The 19,551-nt window shown below is 42.0% G+C and overlaps 3 protein-coding genes and 1 long non-coding RNA gene across 5 annotated transcripts; 2 read left to right on the top strand and 2 right to left on the bottom strand.

Moving 5' to 3' along the window:
- Positions 1-102: 102 nt before the first annotated feature.
- On the bottom strand, positions 103-4,269 carry LOC130691475 (serine/threonine-protein kinase 3-like). Its single transcript, XM_057514429.2, has 11 exons — positions 4,082-4,269; positions 3,856-3,936; positions 3,599-3,779; positions 3,308-3,535; positions 3,128-3,233; positions 2,913-3,060; positions 2,428-2,596; positions 2,100-2,361; positions 1,816-2,034; positions 1,550-1,707; positions 103-755 (listed from the first exon to the last, which is right to left on the bottom strand). Exons 1-11 carry the CDS (start codon positions 4,093-4,095, stop codon positions 597-599), a joined length of 1,725 nt encoding a protein of 574 aa, XP_057370412.1. The 5' UTR covers positions 4,096-4,269; the 3' UTR covers positions 103-596.
- A 124-nt stretch (positions 4,270-4,393) lies between these two features.
- LOC130691473 (cholinesterase-like) lies at positions 4,394-14,525 on the top strand. Of its 2 annotated transcripts, none has more exons than XM_059497165.1 (10): positions 4,394-4,957; positions 9,256-9,345; positions 10,684-10,815; positions 11,301-11,448; positions 11,570-11,755; positions 11,852-12,214; positions 12,295-12,624; positions 12,697-12,835; positions 12,908-13,128; positions 13,195-14,525. In XM_059497165.1, the coding sequence occupies exons 3-10, from the start codon at positions 10,684-10,686 to the stop codon at positions 13,308-13,310; spliced, it is 1,635 nt and encodes a 544-aa protein (XP_059353148.1). In that variant the 5' UTR covers positions 4,394-4,957; positions 9,256-9,345; the 3' UTR covers positions 13,311-14,525. The 2 variants fall into 2 exon arrangements, with proteins under 2 accessions (XP_059353148.1, XP_057370411.1); XM_057514428.2 differs by lacking the exon at positions 4,394-4,957 and adding an exon at positions 7,594-8,143.
- A 359-nt stretch (positions 14,526-14,884) lies between these two features.
- On the bottom strand, positions 14,885-18,355 carry LOC130691441 (transient receptor potential channel pyrexia-like). Its single transcript, XM_057514383.2, has 3 exons — positions 16,252-18,355; positions 15,966-16,191; positions 14,885-15,895 (listed from the first exon to the last, which is right to left on the bottom strand). The coding sequence occupies exons 1-3, from the start codon at positions 18,118-18,120 to the stop codon at positions 15,012-15,014; spliced, it is 2,979 nt and encodes a 992-aa protein (XP_057370366.1). The 5' UTR covers positions 18,121-18,355; the 3' UTR covers positions 14,885-15,011.
- Positions 17,546-19,269, top strand: LOC130691478 (uncharacterized). The gene is made up of 3 exons (XR_009001232.2): positions 17,546-17,687; positions 18,868-18,956; positions 19,037-19,269. It is a non-coding gene; the product is annotated as an uncharacterized LOC130691478 (long non-coding RNA).
- Positions 19,270-19,551: the final 282 nt, after the last annotated feature.

Raw genomic sequence — 19,551 nt, 5'->3', positions numbered from 1 at the left:
CATTCCGTTTGTGACGAGATGAGAATCGTTAATAAATATAATACACTTGTGTATCATTTTCACATGTAATTTAATCGCTACTTAAATCATAACATTACAAATGAAAAAAATAGTGGAGACAGCAGAGAAAAGATCTGTGATTGAGACCTGTTGTTAAGCATGGCTTACCGTGGCAATTTTCAAACGAAATTGAAAAACAAGAAATCGATGGCACCTATAATAAGGAATTCGCAATTATATAATGAAAATTCCCTTCATTTCGTTTCAGAAGTCACGATCGTCAATGAGATGGTACTTTAGGAAAAGGACAAAAAAAAAAAATTGCACGTTATGACAAGGACTTACAGACGGAAAGACGTACTACACACCGTTCAAACACAAAGGCATTCGACAATGACTCGTTACTGTTTGGAACTTGTGCCCTAATTAGGGGCCAAGTTTTTGTGTGTGTCTTTTGTTTTTCGTCCATTCTCGTCCGTAAGTTTTGGGCGGGCGATCGGTCAGAACGAAATACTTCGTCACGAGACAACGCGCATTACAAGATTACAAGTGAGAGAACGGTCGTTGGCCCGGTGATGATGACGAGACGTCCGGATTCAAAAGTTTTGTTGGCGCTTCTTTTTCTGATCGATGGCATCCTGAATAGGTTGGCGTTTGGCCTGGTAACGACGTCGTAAGTCATAAATCTCTCGTTCCATCTCCGAGTCCAGGTTGGACATTCTCTGCTGCAATTCTTCAAAACTCAGGAACTTGAGCTGTAATCATCAATGCATTGTTTTAAGGAATGAAATGACGATCTGATTAGATAAGAATTTCAACTTCATCAGAAATGCCCCCAGCTGTATGGGAACGCCATGCTCCCATTTCGTTTACAGCGATACCTTTGGCCACTCTCAATTTCTTGGTTCAGCTCTAATAAGGAGGTTAGCGTGACATTATTTTCCCACCCTAGCTGCTATCGACAACAGCCCTATACTTGGGAGTGCTATATAATTCAGGGGTCTGTAAAAAAAAAAAACTGGTTTTCAAAAGCGATCTTCAACAAGGAGACACAAGAGAATGGATATCCTCTTTCACACTCTTCAAAATTCGAGAAGAGCTCGCCAACGCAGAGGTACAAGTTTCTACATTTGTCAGGTATTGTTCGTCGTGTGTGCAATCCAAGAAAATTGCTCAAACGGAAAAATGGATATCACTTCTCTTCAAACGCATCTCCGATATCCCCTACGAGCACTTCAAAACTTGCTACAACTGGGAATGAAACAGACCAGAAACAAACTGAAAAAAAAAAAAAAAAAAATGGGGAGCCAGGAATGTGCGCTGTGGCAATAGCACAGCTGAAGGAGGTATCCGGTGTCAAGAATGAGGAGAGGGGTGATTGTTCAGATTGCTCACGAAGCTATTTCTTTTGAACTGCTTGAAGACAAAAAAGAAAACAAGAATAAACATAGCTTTCTAGCTCCTCTTCCTCCCCTTGTTTCTATCGAGATTCTCCTTTTTATCAGACGAACGATGGAGTGAAAAAGGATGAATGCAATACGCAACTTACGAATTCAAAATCTCCATCCATGAAAGGCCGTTGCATTTTAACGGGATTCTCCGCATGAACATTGGCGCCAGGAATTGATGGCGGGATAACAGCTACTGGAGCCGGTTCTTGACTGGGTGCCGACATTACTGTTCGTGCTATCACGCCAACCGTCGAGCCTGTGCCAATCGAGATGGTAGTAAAAAAAAATAAAAAAAAATTAATTTCCGCCCATCGTATTATAAAAGCACGAAAGAGAGTGGTGAGTCAAAGCGTGTTTCCATTACCCGCTGAAATTTGATTCAGCTGACGCTGTAGGTTGCTCTCAAAACGTTTCTGTTCTTCCGGGGTCATGGGAATGGGTTGGGCCACGGTTGACGCCGGAGACACTTGGGCGGGAGGCGCACCGTCGGCTGAGAGTTTCTCAGCATCTTTCTTTTCGAAATGATCGAGAAACAACGGACGATACTTGCTCTTATTTGTCTGACCATCTGAAGTTTGATGCCCTACATGAGCGCAAACATCATCAATTATTAATCATATGATAAGACATTACAGATGTACTATTTACTTTTCATGGTTGAATCGGCATCCTCTTCTTCATCAGTATTAATGACCATGGTGCCTAAGTTGTCGGTCAAGTCATCATCATCAGTCATTGTTCGACCGCTTCGGCCGTGAGGTACTAGGGTTCCCGTGCAATGTTCAATCATGGTACCCTCGCTGGTTCGACTTCCAATCATTGTTCCGTCGTCGAAGTCTTGCGAGGGCACCAACGTTCTATCATTGGCAGAAGCGTTGATCATGGTTCCACTGTCGGGTTCATCGTCATCCTATGTAACCGATAGGGGGGGGGTTTTATAATATGGGAACAGAAGCCTTGTGGTCAATTCACTCACCGACTCGACCAAGTTTCTGCCGCTCAGTCTGTAGACCATATTTTCTCGAATTTCTTTGGCTTCAGCTATCATTTGACTAAGAATGGCAGCCGGTTGGGCCATTCCTATGAATTCGTGTTGTAAGAGTTCGGTAGCAGTAGCGCGTTCGTCTGGATTTTTGACAAGGCACCTACAAAGTGGGGAAAAACAAAATAGCACAGTTTAATCTCATTAACGAACGCAATGTTGGGCGGAGTGCCGATATTGCTACTTTCCCCTAAAGTAAACCGGTTATTAAATGATTAGCATTACAAATTTTGCGTGGTTTCTCGTTCTTCAATCAGCCTACAGCGAAATTACTCAATGCATATTTTATACCAGTCATGACATCCCAATTACGTGAAAATTATTCAAGGGAAACCCGCAAAATCCAGACAAATGACTCCTTATAAAGAATTGTGGGCAGACAAAAAAAAAATCTAATTTTAATATTTTTGATAGAGTACCTGGAGACGAAGTCTATAAATTCGGGAGACCACTGATCTGGCTCTCGGAAAGACGGCGGGGGCTTAGTTGGGATCATAAATATTGCGCGCATCGGATGAATATCTCCATAAGGCGGTTTTCCTTCAGCCATCTCCAAAGCCGTTATTCCTAAAAAAGAAGAAATCATGTCATTAATTAAGAATTCACGAATGAAAATGAAAATGATCTATCCTACCTAAGCTCCAAATATCAGCCACGCAATCGTAACCTATTTCTTGGATCACTTCGGGCGCCATCCAGAAAGGCGTTCCAATCACGGTGTTTCGTTTGGCCATAGTATCCTATAAGTATGTAAAAAAAAAAATTCTTATTTAACATGCCCATAAGTTATGCATATATCATGAATGAAACTCACTGTTAATTGGCCAGCTACCCCAAAGTCTGCTAGTTTGGCATGCCCTTCTGAATTCAGGAGAATGTTTCCAGCTTTGATGTCTCTATGAATTTTCCTTCTCAAATGTAAGTACTCTAGGCCACGAAGGGTGTCCAACAAAACTGTGGCAATTTCAACTTCTGACAGAGTTTTCTTTCTTAATCTCATGATGTCAGAAACTGAGCCAGCACCACAATATTCCATTACAATCTATGGGCAAGACATTTTTATAAATCTTGATTTCAACTGATTCATTAGATTTTATGAGCTTACCCAAAGGTCTGTATTTTTGAAATATGACCCATAATATTTTACTACATATGGAGAGTCACATTGTTGCATAATAGAGATTTCTTTTATGATTTCTTGCAGGTCTGTGTCCACAGGAACCTGTTTGATTGCCAATACTTGCCCGGATTCTTTGTGCAGGGCTTTGTAAACACTGCCATATGACCTATGAGAATTTCAAGTATAAAAATAACACACACATATAATAAAAACAAGCAGAACATTGATTGATATTATGTTACCCTTCTCCTAATTTGCATATAATGTCAAAGACTTCTTCTGGTTGTCTAGTTAAACTCTCCTCGGACAGCTTCTTTAATTCGCTAAAAAAAAAAGGAGTAGAAAAGAATATGGTAAATTTTTTTGCAAAAAATTGTGTGCTGTTCTTTGTTACCATGTACATTTTGATAGAAAAAGTTAAGCATGAATGTTTAATACTACAGAAAATTACTGGTGTAAGATACTTACTTTTTGGAAGACATTTTCCTGTGTATATTCGGATTTGAACGCGATATATAAGTAAAAGTTCTTTCAGCTTAAATCATCCTCTCCAACTACGAATCGGTACACTTTCAGATGAAAAACGTAAAACTTTTATTTATTTCCAAGTTGACGAAGACTGCCAATAAGCCGCCATGTACCCTATCACTTGTCAAATATCAACACACGCTAAACATTTTGTCGCTAGGTGGGGTTGGTAGCATCAATATGCAGCAGACTGCTATATTTGACTCTCCGCCTACCGAGTGTTCTACAGTTGCTTGCAATTTTTGGATTTCTTTCCAATAACGTGGTTGTTTCAATCTCCTGTCATAAAACCTGAATCATCAATGCCACGAAACATTTAAATTGCATTCCCGTTCGCATTACTTGATAGCTCATTATTTATAGTGATATGTCGGTGCCACACAGGAACCAAATAGGTTTCCTGCAACAGCCTTGGAACCAGGAAACGAGATTAGATCGACAAATGTGCTGCGGCTGTGCTGCAGTCATGTCCGACTTCCGGCTGAAACTGAGAAGATTACATAAATCTATCATCAGTTGTAAAACTTAATCACGTAATCGATGAAAAATAATAGAAATCGTATCCCTGACTCGTCAACACCTGCGGCACAAAATGGCGCCAATGAAATCGTCAGCCATCCAATTGCTCGGGTTGACAATTCGGATCAATCCATCTAAAAACAAGCAATAGCCCAGTGATGTGACAATACATTGTGACCAAAAAAAAGTGAAAAAACTCCCTCCGTCAACCAAAAGGAAAGTTAACCGCGAGGCAAGAACGACCTCGCTACAATCATCTTAAACGCCAAAGTATCTCTCTTTTAAGAGACACGTCAGGTATGTGAAATTATTTCAGCTAACTTGTAGTGAATATGGCATAAGGAAAACGAAAAAAAAAAAATACGCAATAGTCGTTGAATCGTGATGAAGAGGCATACACTTTGGAAGGTCTTCGCTCCCCGGAGGCTAATGTACTTTTTTGCACCTACCTTGACTGGGATTTGGCCCTACTGATTATAAGTATGGAGGTGGAACGAAAATGCGCGTCGGGATAATCTCAGTACGACCTTGGCTACTACATTAACAAAAGACTTGTGGGAAAAATAAATAAAAAGGGAAGCAAGTCTCTCGAGGCATTTCACTGCAACAATTCTCAAAGACTTGGAAAATTAGCAACCGGTGGCTGCGCGTTGCCTTTTTCTGCGTGACGAGGAACTTGTTTGGCGGCTTACCGCGTTCAGGAAGTTGCACGATTGTAGTCTGATATGCAATTGCTATTGTGAGGGCGTCCCTTTACCGTTTATGTCACAGCAAATTTGCACGGGCACGGCCTGAGACATCCGGTATGTCGTCAATGCAATTTTTTTTGGCACATTGGCTACTAAATCGGACGTGACAATTTCAGAAAAAAACACGAGATTCGTTTTTTGGGTTCCTCTTCAGCACTTTATTCTGGCTGACAGTCATCAGGGTTACGTCAGGTAGAATTACGAACGTTGCGCAAGAACAATGTCCTCTTTTTTCCTTGCGGTTTTGTTTCAACAGATTAGCCTTAGGTATTCGTTTGTAACTTCAGGAAACCCATGTAATTGCGATGGTTCTGTAAAATCATGCATGGTGAAACGGTGAATCGAGTTGTTTTCCACTTTGTTCATAAAAAAAAACGAATTATCTAAAGGAAACCTGTCGATTTATTGTTTAGAATTCTTTTCTTGTAATTTTCCAATCGACGAAAAACTTTCCATTGCATTTTACTTCCATGTTACATAAAAGGTCTGTCGGGGTCGTTTGTTGGATACGAGTTTTCCGAGGCCACTTATTCCGAATGCACATGTAAATGTTGAACATTGCGTTTTTGAACTTGCTTTAGTTTCCTTAAACGAGCCTTTCATTTACACGTGGCATTCGCGTTTGACAATGGATTTCGTGATCAACGGTGAATTGCAAAGCGCTGATTGATATTTTGACATTGAAACTAAATGCGCTGTTACCAGAAAAAGTTAATGTTACACGTTATTGTGTTAGACAACAAGCGATGCGCGAAATTGACGTAACGTATTGTGGCGGGTGGATGTGACTAGGCAATGTTCAATTGTTTACACAGAGCTGATCATCGCGAAGGTCGGCCATGTGTTTCTTTTAAATTTATCGTTAAAAAACTCGCAAGTGGGCACAGCGCAAAATAGTCTTGATGGTCATCCTACCTCCTGAATATTTTTCTTCGAATTTCCTGTGACCATTGTGTTTGAAGAAGAAAGACCTTGTGTACGGGCTACTAAACCCTGGAAATGAGCCTTTTGCTGCCAAGATAAATTGTTCCGCAATTTTAACGTTTGCAATGTATAGGTAACTGTTTGCGTCCACCCTTTGGCCAGCAGCAAAAGTTGTTTTTACGGTTCAATTAAACAACTTGCGCTCGAGGCTGTTGATCTCCAGCTTATACCTGAAGGGTTGGTTCTTCAGGTGGTTATGCTGAATAAAAAATAAGAGATACGAAAAATCCATCCCTGACTCCGGGCACTCCGTGTCCCGAAGGTACATACATCTACGTAACGTGTGGCCAAATGCTGGACCCGATCGTTGAAAGTTTAAAAAGAACCAGCCAAACGAGTTCCGCAGGCGGAGGCCGCAACGGAAATTGACACCCGTCGATTCAAATGACTAAAAAAACAGAGAATATGCTAAGTACGGACAGTGCACTGTCAGAGGATGTGGTATGTCCTAATGAGATCACAAAGGTGTGGGGGGAGGGGAGAAAAAAGAAGGTTGCAACAAACGAACAAAAAAAAAAAGTGGAAAACATCCATACATTGGCGCCGTGCAGCCCAGACGGCGGTAGCCTACAACGCCAGTTCCGCTATACGTGAAACGCCAAAAACCAACACAATCAGAATTGTCATATAGAATTTTTTTTTTTTTTTTTGAGATTTAGTTACTATACTTTTTGAATTTGCATTTTGACCAAACAAAGACGTCCGGTCCAATTTTTTTCTTCGCCGTTTTGACATGTCCCTTCGCCGAATAGCGAGTTGCAAAAATAGGTCTTTTGAATGCGAAGATAGAACATAACGAATCTTATAGTGCCACGGAACACGATGTAAAAATGTTAAAGACAACAACGGGAGAAGGGTATTCCGAACGAAAGAATATCACGAATAACGCTCGCAACCTTGTCGCAACCGCTAGCGTGGTTTTTTTTTTTGTTTTGTGTGTGCATGTCCCTGACTCTCTGCAGGCTTGTGGTACAGAGCGACACAGAAGAAAGAGAACCAGCAAGAGGGGGGGGGGCTGGGGAAGGGGGGAGGGAGTGGAGTGGAGTGGAGTGGAGGTTTTTTTGGACGGAATGTACACGCATATAGAAGGCCGCCAACTGGCGAGTGCTATTCAGTCGACTAAAAGACGAGGTGCTGCACAGGTGCGACACCTTCCGTGCCTTAACAATATAAAACAAAAAAAAAAAAACTTTTAAGCCGCTATTTTTTTTTTCTGGACGTGATTTTATTGAACAGTTTTTTTTACTTGTTTTGCTTACACCTGGTGATATCAATCTGCAATTGAATTTTGTGGGGAGCAAGAAGACAAGTGTCCCAGTTCGCTCACCTCGCAATCAACCCCCGTGCACGTCTGCCCAAGTTCAACGAACCAAACTCTTTGTTTACTCATCCCGACTGTTAAAGCGACATCCGTGCACGTACGTGTATCCCTGCCAACGGCTAATCTTCGAACTTGAAAAACAAAAACTGTTTAGAAACCAAGAAGAAGGGCAACGTATTTGCCAATTATAAACCCGGGGATCGCATCAGACAGAGAAAGGGGTCGGAAAAGAGAGAATCAAAAACTGAAAGTTTCCTCGGTGTGTCTTCAACTGAACGTCGAAAAGAGTAAGTCTTTTAGGCAAAAAGAGAAAATCTGGCCACCATGGGCCGATGGATGCATTTCTGGATGGCCGGCCTCCTCTTCTGGATGAGTGCTAGCTTGGCTCAGGATCCGAGCGTCGTCCTACCCCAGGGCGAGATACGCGGTGTAAGTTTCTTCTTATATTTCTTCTTTTTTTTTCCTGTATACTTGTCGCCTTTTTTTGTTAAGTTCTTCTTTTTCCTTTTTTTTTTTTTTTCTATCCTCGTTTCTTTTTCTCTTCATGTGCGCAGAGATATACAGCTCTGTTTGAGGGTAATAACACGTTGCCAGCGGGGGCTAAGAAAACATTCAGGTCATCTCTTGGTCCTTCAGACAAGAGTTACCCGTTCCAGCCGGAGCTCTGCCGGTTGACCCGTCTGCTGCACGGCATATGCGGAAGTCGAACGGTGTAGTTGGTTGGTTTTTCGGTTGCAGCGTTCACTTTCTAATCATTTTTATATTTCCAATCGACTCGATTTGGAGCAGTGCCCGGCGCCAGTGAATTTCAGTCCGCAGGCCATCGAGCCGATGAAACGAAAGCTAGTCGACCAAGCCTTTTTGAAAGTTTTTGTTATTTTTTTTTTTTTTTTTTTTTTTTTAACTCAATGAGAGTGAAGTATATAGGAGAAAGAATAAGGTGAAATTGATAACGAGAAAATAGGGAAAGAGGGGGAGGAAAAATAAAGTACCCACCTTTTATACATCGAGCTATCTAAAAGCCTTTTTCGAAAAAAAAGAATTGAATTTCATTTAGTATTTCCGCTTTTTTCAGTACTTGCCAGTCTTTTGAAAAAAAAAATTTATATGTTGAATAGTTTGTCGAAAAGAAAGGACGGAAGGAAACTCACATTGTTTTCCAAATGTATATGGAGCAGCCGAAAAACAGAAATGATTAAATGTTGAAAACACATTGCGATTGCGCTTCTTATTATCGCGGTTTTGGGTGTGTATATATATTCCACGATTGCCACTCTCTTGAGGTCTGACCATTGGCGGTTCACAATTTCGTGTTGTTGTTTTTTTTTTGTTTTTTTTGTATCTAACTGTGCAGGTAGACGTGGCATGAAGCGAAACGTTAACCACTGCATTCTTCTTTGATGATCTTTCATTTCCTCAAGTGCTTCTATAACAAGACACGATTCATCCGCTGGCCAGAAAGCTAACAACGGATGGCCGGCGCATGATGTTATTGTTTTTTCCAAAAGATGACTCACATATTTTTTTTTTTTTTTTTTTAGGTAAAAAAACCTTCGAATAAGCGTTCCACCGTTGTCGCCTTCCTCGGCATTCCTTATGCTCAGCCGCCTGTAGGACCACTCCGTTTCCGGGTAAACTTATTGCATCACATCAACATTTCGTGTCTTCGTCAATTGCTCATGATACCCTAAGGGCTAGATTCAATGCTACTTGCGCGCGTAGACACAGTGAGAGAGATAACAGTCCACCTACATATAATGTCTAAAGCACTTTAATTAACCGTGGATGCCGATTATCTACTCTTTTTTTTATTGCTGTTGGTTTCTTACCTGAATGGCTCAAGGACTACTAGATATTGGGTCGTCGACCTTGTCCGAGAGTACGGGGTATATAATCAGACGTCCTTTTCTTCCCTGCGGAACAAATTTGAGAAAAAAAGGGATTTTTTTTGGTTTTAGAAGATTGAAACCACCTGATTAGGAAAAAAAAAGGATTTATGGGTCCATGTACTTTAGGGGGGGTTTCCATTAGTCTAAAGTCTAGTCCCTTGTCGTCCATACGGATAGAGGGTTGGTCGGGTCAATCAAACGTCTGTGCGCTAATGGGTCATAGAAATCGACATCTTTTTTTAAGTGTCTTTTCGTTCTCTCCGCGTTCTACTTTTCTCGAGTGTAGGAACGAGTTTTGAATGGAGGGGGGCACATTTGTCCCTCATCCCAATATCCATGGCGTCTCTCTCTGCAAACACTACATAAACCCAACGCCGTAATCATTTGGCCCTGATTGTTTCGGGGGGGGGGGGGGCACCTGAGACGGCGCCGAAACGAAATTTCTCTTGTTGGCGCTAGTTTTTTTTTGCTGCGCATTTTGTTGGAAATTATTCATTAATCATTACGTCCCCCCCCCCACACACACTTTTTTCGTTGTTGTACGAATTCTTTTTTAGCCAATTTACGTCCATTATAAAAACCAAAACATGTAAAAACATAACACGACGCGTTACTATGTCAAAGAGAAAGTTTATTTTGTAACGAGTAGTCGTTGAGAGGAGGCGAGATTGTTGCAGTCACAACATGGTGGGAGCTTGCATTGAAACCAAGAGGCGATAGGTCTTTTTGGAAACGGCCAGCGCGTATGGGAATGCATTAATGAAGCAAGCGTTTTTTAGTATTCGATCGTAACCTAGAAACGGCCGTTCCTTATATGAGCTGACTGGTTCAAGGTGAAAGAAAAGGTGGGGCCTTGCCACGATGAAAAAAATTTCCAAATTCGTTCGGGAAAACCGTAAACAAGGAAATCTAAATCCAAGGGGAAGAGTCGCGGTAAAAATCCGTCGATAACATCTGCGCGAAACAGCGATGGGCGATTCTTCTTTGCATATTATGCAACGTAATGGATTTCCCCGTGAAAAAAGAATTTTAATTGTTTAAAATTCATGGTGTGTTGTTTGATTTTTCGGAAAATTCCAGATGCCCGAAGAAATTCAGCCATCAAACAAGGCCATCATCGCCACCCAATTTGGGCCAGCGTGCCCACAACCTGACATGGATCGATTGAAAACGTCAGAAGATTGTCTTTTCGTGAACGTTTGGGTTCCAGAGGTAAGATTTATTTTTCATTATTCATTGGTTTTTTCCTTTTTTGCTGCTGTTTTTTCGTTTACTTCTTTCTTATCGATTGGAGTTGGCGCGTTGACAGCAACCGTTTCAGCCAATTTCACGAATGTCGTGACAACTTGACGTCATCGTGCAAAACCCCATAAACTCTCCCTTGTTTTCCTTTTCATCTGTAATAATTTTTTTTTTCTTTTTCAAACTTTTCTTCGTGTTTGATGCTCGTTTTGCCATTTTGCTTCCCCAAATCGGGACTGGGGAAATCCAACGTTTTCACTGTTGCCTCTGGGCTGATTTTCACTCTTCAATGGTTTTTTTGTGTTTGCAATGATGGCGTCATTTTCTTTTCATTTTTAAACCAACTTCCATTCAATATATTTTTTTTTTTTTTAAAGAAACTGTTCTGCCTTTACAATTCCAAGAATATTGAAACAAATCTTTTAATTTTTTTTCTTCATTTGTTTCCAAAACAGCTACCAGTGGACTTCAAGACCTATCCGGTTATTGTGTTTCTGGAAGGTGAAATGTTCACTCAAGGCAATCCAGGAAAATACCCAGCAGAGGATCTTGCTGCCGAAGGACTTGTTATTGTCTCCGTTCACTATCGATTGAACATTTTCGGTATGTTTGAAAAAAAACAAAACAACTGTTGATAATCGTTTGTTGAAAATCTGTGTTAACTGGAAAAAAAACAAACAAACAGCTGAATGACGAAAGTTTTTGTTTAAAAAAAAAATTCAAGGCTTTTTATCATTGGAGACCCCGGAAGCACCCGGTAACTTGGGCCTTTGGGACCAGCACATGGCCCTTCGTTGGGTGCAAAACAACATTGGAAAATTTGGCGGAGATCCGACTCACGTCACACTTATGGGTCACGGATCGGGAGCGGCTAGCGTTTCCATGCACATGGTTTCACCAACCTCGAAAGGTATTGTTTCTAATTTCCTTTTCGCCATCGGCAATGTTAACCTTTGTTTTTGTTTATTCCTTTTCATAAAAAAAAAAAAAATTACGGCAATAATAGGATTGTTTGAACGAGTCATAGTCATGTCTGGGTCGCTTTTCGCACCATGGGCCATTTCGCACTATCCGAAAGATGCCGCTCAAGCTGTTGCCTATTTACTTGGATGTCGATCTCATCGTGTCGACGAACATTTACTTCACTGTCTGCGAGAGCGTGAAGTGCCCGATATTCTTCAAGCCTTTTCTCGCCATCAGAAAGATCTGAACACCACTGAACTGTTTGGCCCCGTTGTCGACAGTTTCGTGCCGATGGAGTCAGCCTTTTTCGGCAAAAATCCGCAAGCAACTCTGCAGAAAGGCGATTTCGATAAGAAAATGCGTGTCATGACCGGCGTGGCAGAAAGCGAAGGCGCTGGCATGTTGAGTAAGTGAAACTGTTGTACAAAAAAAGACTAGACTTGAATGAGTTGCAAATTGAAAATGTGTTTTGATTCGTTTGCTCAGGCATGATTCGCAATTTGGCCCGTCGAACTTACGACGATCTAGTGCATTTGGTTCGGACAGCTTCGATCCCGCGAGCCGTTGACTTTTACGGTTTTCGTACCGCATGGCAAGCTGTCTATCGCACGATCCGTTACCACTATTTCGACAAAGTTGCTGACAAAGATAAGGCCGGCATGTTGCAGCAGTTGCTCCAATTCTACTCGGAAGCATACTACAAGGCTCCGCACGATCATTTCGTCACCGGTCTGGTCCGAAACAACGTCCCGACTTACATCTACCGTTATGCTTACGCTACCTCCGATCCGTTCAACAACGTTCTCAATACAACAGGTGCGTTTTGATCTATCTGATTGATTGGTGTCTGGTTTCTTCTGTTATTAAAAAGGAATTGCTTCGTTTCAGGTGCTCCGCACGGCTCAGAATTGCTGTACTTGTTCGGTCCCACCGTCTACCGTCAAGAGATTGGCGTAGGTTTCAGCAGACAGGACGAGGCCGTCAGTGACTTGATGAAACGTGCTTGGCTCGAATTCGCTACGTTAGGGTAAGTTTGAAAGGGATCACGACGTCTTTTACGAACAGCAATTTTTATGCGATTAATGTCGTGATATTACAGAGACCCCACACCTTCACAATTTGGATTCAAATGGGAACCGTCAACTAAAGATGAGCTGAAAAACTACGAAATCCGCGAACAATTGGCTCGTGTACCTTACCCACGACACAAAGTGGAATTCTGGAACGAGTTTTTACCGTCATTGGAACGAGCTGCACGTGGAGAAGAAGACGTTGCCAATCCTACCAACAGGCCCCCATTCGACAGCCGATTCCGTGGCGGTAATTTCATTTTAAATCTCTTGTGCATATGCAGATTGAATTGAAAAGGTTCTCATTTGATTACAGATCCAACTCAGCCCTACCAGTCCATCATGTGGGTGTTGATTGCGGCCATTTCCGTCCTGTTGGTGGCCTTCATTTTGAGTTTGGCCAGCATGAGACGTAAAACGCCGCTTGTCTGAGGATTTGCCGGCAGAACTACCAAATATCGCACCAGTGCAATTCCACCATCACCATCACCCACATCATCACCTCCACCGCCCATCTATCATGTCCATCCTTCACCACCACCACCGTCGAAATATTACTTCAACCATTCCGATCAAGCGCCGTCTCGCCATCTTCCTTCGCTGGAGAAGAGATGCACCATTCGATTGAGGAACAATCGACGCCTTCACGACCGTTTAAACGATCGCTATACCCTAAGTTATCATAGCGATGATGACTGCTATTGGGTCAACCCCGTTCAGCGCTGCGACACCGTCAAAGCGGGACGCACATGCTGGCTGCAGCTGGAGGAGCAAGCCAAAATGGCTCGTCTGAGAAAGAAGAGACTGAACGACAATCCGCAAATCCGTTTGGCCAACATTCTGCATTCATCGCTGGGCGCACTTCCGCCGGGCCAGGCACAGGTGCCTTTACGTCGTCGTCGTTCGGTATCTCGTTTAGCCTACTGCTATCAATCGCAGCCCGATTTGCGTTGTCGTTCGGCCGGCTTCCCGCACGCGGATAATCATGAGCTCATCCTGACTGCATTGTGACTGACAGAGATAGTTCTCGTCTGATGGATTTCTAATGTGTGATTCCTACATTGTGTTACCGTTTTCCTGCCATGAAGAAGAATTGAGTTTGTTGTCAATCCGATTTGCAGTGCTGTTGTTTGGGGATTCTGAAAACAACACGCACACAAAAAAAAGAAAATAATTCACAAAACTATTAAATAATTAAGGTTATTCAAGTGCCAGTGCTTTCTGCATTTGTTTTTGTTTGTTTTCCTCTTTTTTTTTTTTTGAGTTTTGAGATCGACACACATCGTAATCTTTTTGGATACGTCTATCATTTTTAACACGCACCTTCTCCTTACACGAGGCACTAACATTACATAGTAGTTCTGTCGGCTGATAGCCTACATATAAAATTTTTGATGTTCTTGCTGTACGTGTTCTTTTCTTTAATGTATGCGATTGTGACATTCTTTTTTTTAAATGTTTTTTTTTTCCCAATCTCACGCGCAAGTTTGTACAAGGAGTCGTTGTTTTGTTGTGAATGTGACGAATGCCGCTGTATGCCATGTAAGTCGATCAGCGTCCAGAACCGGACATTGTTGTTGTACGCGTCGAATTGGAATCAATGCGCTCTCTTTTTTAGCCTGTACCAATACATTCATTTTTGTTCCACATTTTGGCCTTATTGATTGAAAGAGGTCACCAATACAAACTGGATTGCATCAGACTGAAAATATTTGATGGTCACTGTGAATTGAGTATCAAGAATGCAGATAAGGTGGAATTACAAGAAATTGTTCGGAGAATTGAACCACTGTATATTCATTCTTTGCACAGATCATAAAGAATTCTTGTATTTCTTAATAGTGTTGATTCAGGATACATTGTAACAGAAACAACGTTTGAAAGAGTAAAGATAAACAAAAAAAAATTGCTTGAACGGCAAAAAATGATGCTGGTACAAAGTTACGCAATTAAAAGAAAGACGTTACAACAGTCAAATAACTCAAATATATAAAAGCCACACATAAATGTCACTGGAAAATCCACTATACAAAATGCGGCAAGTATTGATAACGGTATTAGTCTAACCCCACATATTGTGATGAAGTTGAATCAGAATTCTTTTGCTTTTCTCCCCCATCGAAATACTTTTTCTTAGAAATCATGGCTAGAAAGTCCAGGATAATTTGCATTTTGTGGCTGTGCGCCAGTGGAGGGTGTTTTCTCCGTTAGTATTCCTATCAACGTGTCTAACTGTTTTTTCGTAGAAAACCATTGATTCTCTAGTTTAGACAATCGATTTTCCACCGAACTATTCATGAGGACTATTTGTGACACGCAATTATGGCACAGTCTGTGGACGTTTTGCATCAACTCATCGAATAATTCTTCAGTCAAAGGAGATGACTGGTTCGTACTACTACGATGAAGCTCCCGATAGGATTTCTTGTGTGGTTTAGCTAAAAGAATTTTCAATATATTGTCTTTGATATCTGGAGGAAAACGATTGTCACGTGGATCGTTAGGTCTGACAGTGTACACTCGGTGATGAGTAGGAGGGACAACGAGTATCTTTCTCTGTATAAATTTTCTAGCTCGTGTGTCAAACCAACAGGGCAGTTGATTCAACCAAGGTGAAAAAACAATACTTTCCATGCGAGCAATCAATCGAGTTTGCCTGACTAAGCGATCCAGTCCAGCAGATTTGCGAAGTCCTTGAATGTCGGAGACAGCCAAACCAACAAGTAAGTTCATCAGTACGACGACGATGAAAAGAAGAAAAGCTAAGAAGACCACAAGGGTAGTGATTGGATAAGTAGGATTATAATCCTCATAAAAATATTTGCTGTACTCTAGCTCGCCTGTCATCATAACTATCGTTGTCACCAATGAATATGGTAACCGTGCAAGGGATTCGGTATCAGGATAGAGGACAGATAATCCCAAAGAGAAACCAACAATTAAACTCATGTAAGCTGTTAAAAATTTTGCAATGTTTGCAGCGACGGTTGTGAACATTTGCACGTAAAGGCCGAACACTGTTGAGTGAAGAGAACGGGTGTAAACGTGTGATGTGTAATTAAACAATTCAAGTTATTTGGTGCTAACCTGGGAATCGTCCAACGTGCATCATCAGTTCCATCCAAGCCACTACTATAATGATTGCAGCCATATGTTGTTGCCAGTCACCGTGATTCAAATTCTTGGGCAGATTGATGGCCACAACACCGATAATAAGGAAGCACTGTATGTAGTTTTCAGAGCTACGAACATATTCGCTTGGCGTTTGAAGCAGCTGAAAGAATTCCTTTCCCAACGAAAGAGCTCCAAAGGCCTTATTACGGTTAGAATAATTAGACGTGATTATCATATATGACATACACCGTATTATTACCAAATTCAAGTATTTAAAAGTGTCTTGCAACCACAACGGCCATTGAGGATATAGACAATGGGTTGAATCCAACGTTACATCTGATTCATTGTCCACTGACGGTTGCTGATTATTGGCTATCGAACAGTTGCGGTTGCGATGGACGACGTAGATTGAAAGAATGTTAGCACTTAAAGAAAGAACGAACGCAGCATGAAAAAGAAGTGAAACTATGAAAAGAGCACGAATTTTAAACCATTTCAAGTGAAGAAAGGCTCTTATGATGGGATGCTGAAGTATGTGCCTCTGTCCAGCTGCCACTAAAGTGATCAAAAAGCCCGTTTCACCAACCCGTTGCTGATCTCCACCAGGCACTATAACTTTAAAGTCCAAATGGAGTTCGCAATCAGGGTCAAGTGGATCGTGATCGGCCAGTATCACAGCGGAATCGAGTCGACGAGGAATAGTGGCAAGAACGTCCGGAGTTCGTCGAACCAGAAAGTCCAAAGCAGAGACTCCGCCTTTTGTTTTAGCTGACAGATCTGCTCCCGCTTGAACGAGGACTGTAGCAGCTTTGGAATTCTCATTGATGGCTGCAAGATGAAGAGGTGTGCAACCGAAGTTGTCGCGTCTGTTAATATCAGCTCCAGCAGTGATCAAAAGATGTACAATATCAGTGGAACGTGAGGTTTTAATGATGGCGCTGTGCAGTGGAGATTTGAGTTCGTTATCACAGATGTCGTGCCTCGCCCCTGCTTCTAGCAGTGCTGCAACCGATTCGACTGATTGTGATAACGTGGCCAAATGTAGAGGTGTTTGACCGCGAAAATTAACGGTGTTACAATCTGCTTTGGCATTCAGCAACAAATGAATGCAACCAGAGTTTCCGCGTTCCGCTGCCAAATGCAAGGCACTCATTCGCTCACGACCGAAGAGGACACGAATGTCTGCCTTTTTCTGCAAGAGCAGCTCCATCAGGTCTGTGTCTCCTTGAGTTGCTGCTACGTGTATCGGTGCTTCGCTATATGCCTGCGGACTGTTGACAGCAGCTCCGGCTTCAAGCAAATGGATTGCACAAGCGACACTACGGGCTCGAACGGCCCAAACGAGAGGTGTCGAGCTGTCGGGATACTTGGGATCCGCCAAACCAGCATTGACATCAGCACCAGCGTGAAGCAGAACTTTAACCGCATCAGCATTTCCTGCGGCTGCTGCACAAATCAACGGCGTAGCAATTCCGAGCTTATCCCAGGGATTGATTTCAGCACCGTACTCTCTCAGTGAAATGATACAGTCGGCTGCTACCATCGCTGAAGAACTGGCCGCGTAATGTAGTGCTGTTCTCTGCTCGGAATCTGCAGCCTTGGGGCTAGCTCCGCGCTGAAGAAAAAAACGTAACATCGCAATGTTGGTCGTCATTGAAGCGTACAGGATTGCTGCATTGAAGCAGGAAGAAGGTAATTCAGACCAGTTGCGTGACTGTTCAGTTGATCCTAGTATGGTTTTGATGTGGACCGAGCTTGCTTCTTGGTTGCTCAGTAATTCATCTATACTATTCTTAAGTTGATCCTCTGTCCAAACAGAGGAACAGCTGAGCCATAAGGATGGCTCTCCAGTTTGAATATTGCAATTCTTCAATTCTGTGCGACTTGTATTTGATTCGCTGGATATGCTAAAAGTAGGATCGTCCACCACGGTATCAAAATGATTAGGATTGCAAGTTGCACCATTCGTGGTTGTCCATGGCTTCCGACGATCTTGAAACGCTTGGCGATTAGCATACTTTCGAACTTTTGCTCGACCGCTTCTCGTTCGAAAATCTTTGTTATCCCGTCTCTCTTCACTGCACTTTTGATCACCGAGTGTGCTGGGCATGTCATATTTCCCCATTCTTGAAAATGTGGAAGACAAATGAAATGAATACTCCACTCAGACAGCCACTGCACGATAGATGAAGAGAACTCAAACGTGAACTGGTATAGGCTTCGTCCGACGAACTAATGGCCCCTCCCTTCCTATCCGTCTCTCACTCCTCTTCCTTCAGTTTTTTTCCTCTGTCTATGACTGCAACACCGTTTGTTTATTTTTTAAGACGCCCAGAAGAAGCGGTCGTAAGCTTGCAATGAAATTGACCCCAATCCATCAGATACACATTGGCAACTCGCAAACGGCATTTTACTACGAAGAAATAAAAATGAGTCATTTCGCATCCACAGATCTAAACAATTCCCGCACATTCCCTTTTTCACTACATTCTTCTAAACGCTGAGAGTTCGTTAATCACGTTCTCGATAGCAAGGTTCCCGATGGGAGAGAACTGCCAAACAAAGGAAACTCGAAAAGCAGGAAACGTCTTGGTAAACGATTGGGGTTTACAAAATTCATATTTCACCAAAAGGAAATAATAAAGACAAAAGTCGCTATTTGGCAGATTTTATTACGTATTTTACGGTCCAAAGTCAACGTGTCTAAGAATAGCACGTTAATCGTTCGTCCACAGCAGCAAAAGTTAATTGCTACGTGGGTTTCTTTGAAGCAATTTTTGTGCTCTGTTTTCGTTACCATTTCATTTTTTGGTTGTTCGCCCCCCTTTTTAAACAAGAACATTACACTGTTATCTAGTTTCACGATTCATAGATTTACGAAGCATGATGGCTGTTTAAAAAAAAACTTTGCGTAATGATGAATGGAAATTTCAACGCCATTTTCTACCTCAACGTGCTAAGGTATGATTGAGTTTTGCTCGTCTGTCTTATTTTGACATTAAACATTGGCTGATTGTAATTGTTTACTTTGCTCCGGCGAGCAACTAACCTAGTTTCCCTCATCGGTGGCGCATTTGCACCGAGAAAAGTAAGACCGAATGTTTACCAGACTTTGCTCTCCGGATGTATTTACGGATTGTATCAATCGGCTAGCTCTGGTAACTGTTAATCTTCAGTGGCCGGCGATAGATCCAACGACCTGAAATAGACGTCTTTCATGGCATGAAGGATGGAATGTGTTAGTTCCAAGATTTGACGATGTTGATTTCACCGTTATGTTATTTCTTGTCTAGCAAACCATTTTTTTTTCCTTTTCGCAATGGCACGAGGAACGTGTGGACTTCCGAAACGTAACGAAACTCACTCGAAGCCCAGTCATTTTCCAAACAACGCCCTTAACTAAATCGTGCAAGATCAGGGGGAAAAAAACATTGTGATACTGCTATCCAGTAGCCAGGATTCGTAATCGAATTTTTCTTTTTCTCGATTTTTCTTTTCGACTCGTCCTCTCCATAAGCAATTTGAATGCTTATGGGTAGGAAAAAGATGCACCGAA

The sequence above is a fragment of the Daphnia carinata genome, chromosome 1 (assembly GCF_022539665.2).
Source record: "Daphnia carinata strain CSIRO-1 chromosome 1, CSIRO_AGI_Dcar_HiC_V3, whole genome shotgun sequence".
NCBI classification, from domain to species: Eukaryota; Metazoa; Arthropoda; class Branchiopoda; order Diplostraca; family Daphniidae; genus Daphnia; species Daphnia carinata.
Note: the sequence above shows the minus strand (reverse complement) of the source record. Positions and strands in the feature narration are given on the sequence as shown.

Coding starts and splice junctions, on each gene's coding strand:
- LOC130691475 (XM_057514429.2), bottom strand. Junction 2,597..2,912: donor TTTATAGACTTCGTCTCCAG/GTACTCTATCAA, acceptor CCCACTTTGTAG/GTGCCTTGTCAAAAATCCAG. Junction 1,708..1,815: donor GCTGAATCAAATTTCAGCGG/GTAATGGAAACA, acceptor CGATTGGCACAG/GCTCGACGGTTGGCGTGATA.
- LOC130691473 (XM_057514428.2), top strand. CDS start 8,039: ATGGGCCGATGGATGCATTTCTGGATGGCCGGCCTCCTCTTCTGGATG. Junction 10,816..11,300: donor TGAACGTTTGGGTTCCAGAG/GTAAGATTTATT, acceptor TTTCCAAAACAG/CTACCAGTGGACTTCAAGAC. Junction 12,836..12,907: donor CTCGAATTCGCTACGTTAGG/GTAAGTTTGAAA, acceptor GTGATATTACAG/AGACCCCACACCTTCACAAT.
- LOC130691441 (XM_057514383.2), bottom strand. CDS start 18,120: ATGGGGAAATATGACATGCCCAGCACACTCGGTGATCAAAAGTGCAGT. Junction 16,192..16,251: donor CTTTTAAATACTTGAATTTG/GTAATAATACGG, acceptor AACCGTAATAAG/GCCTTTGGAGCTCTTTCGTT. Junction 15,896..15,965: donor GCACGTTGGACGATTCCCAG/GTTAGCACCAAA, acceptor TTCACTCAACAG/TGTTCGGCCTTTACGTGCAA.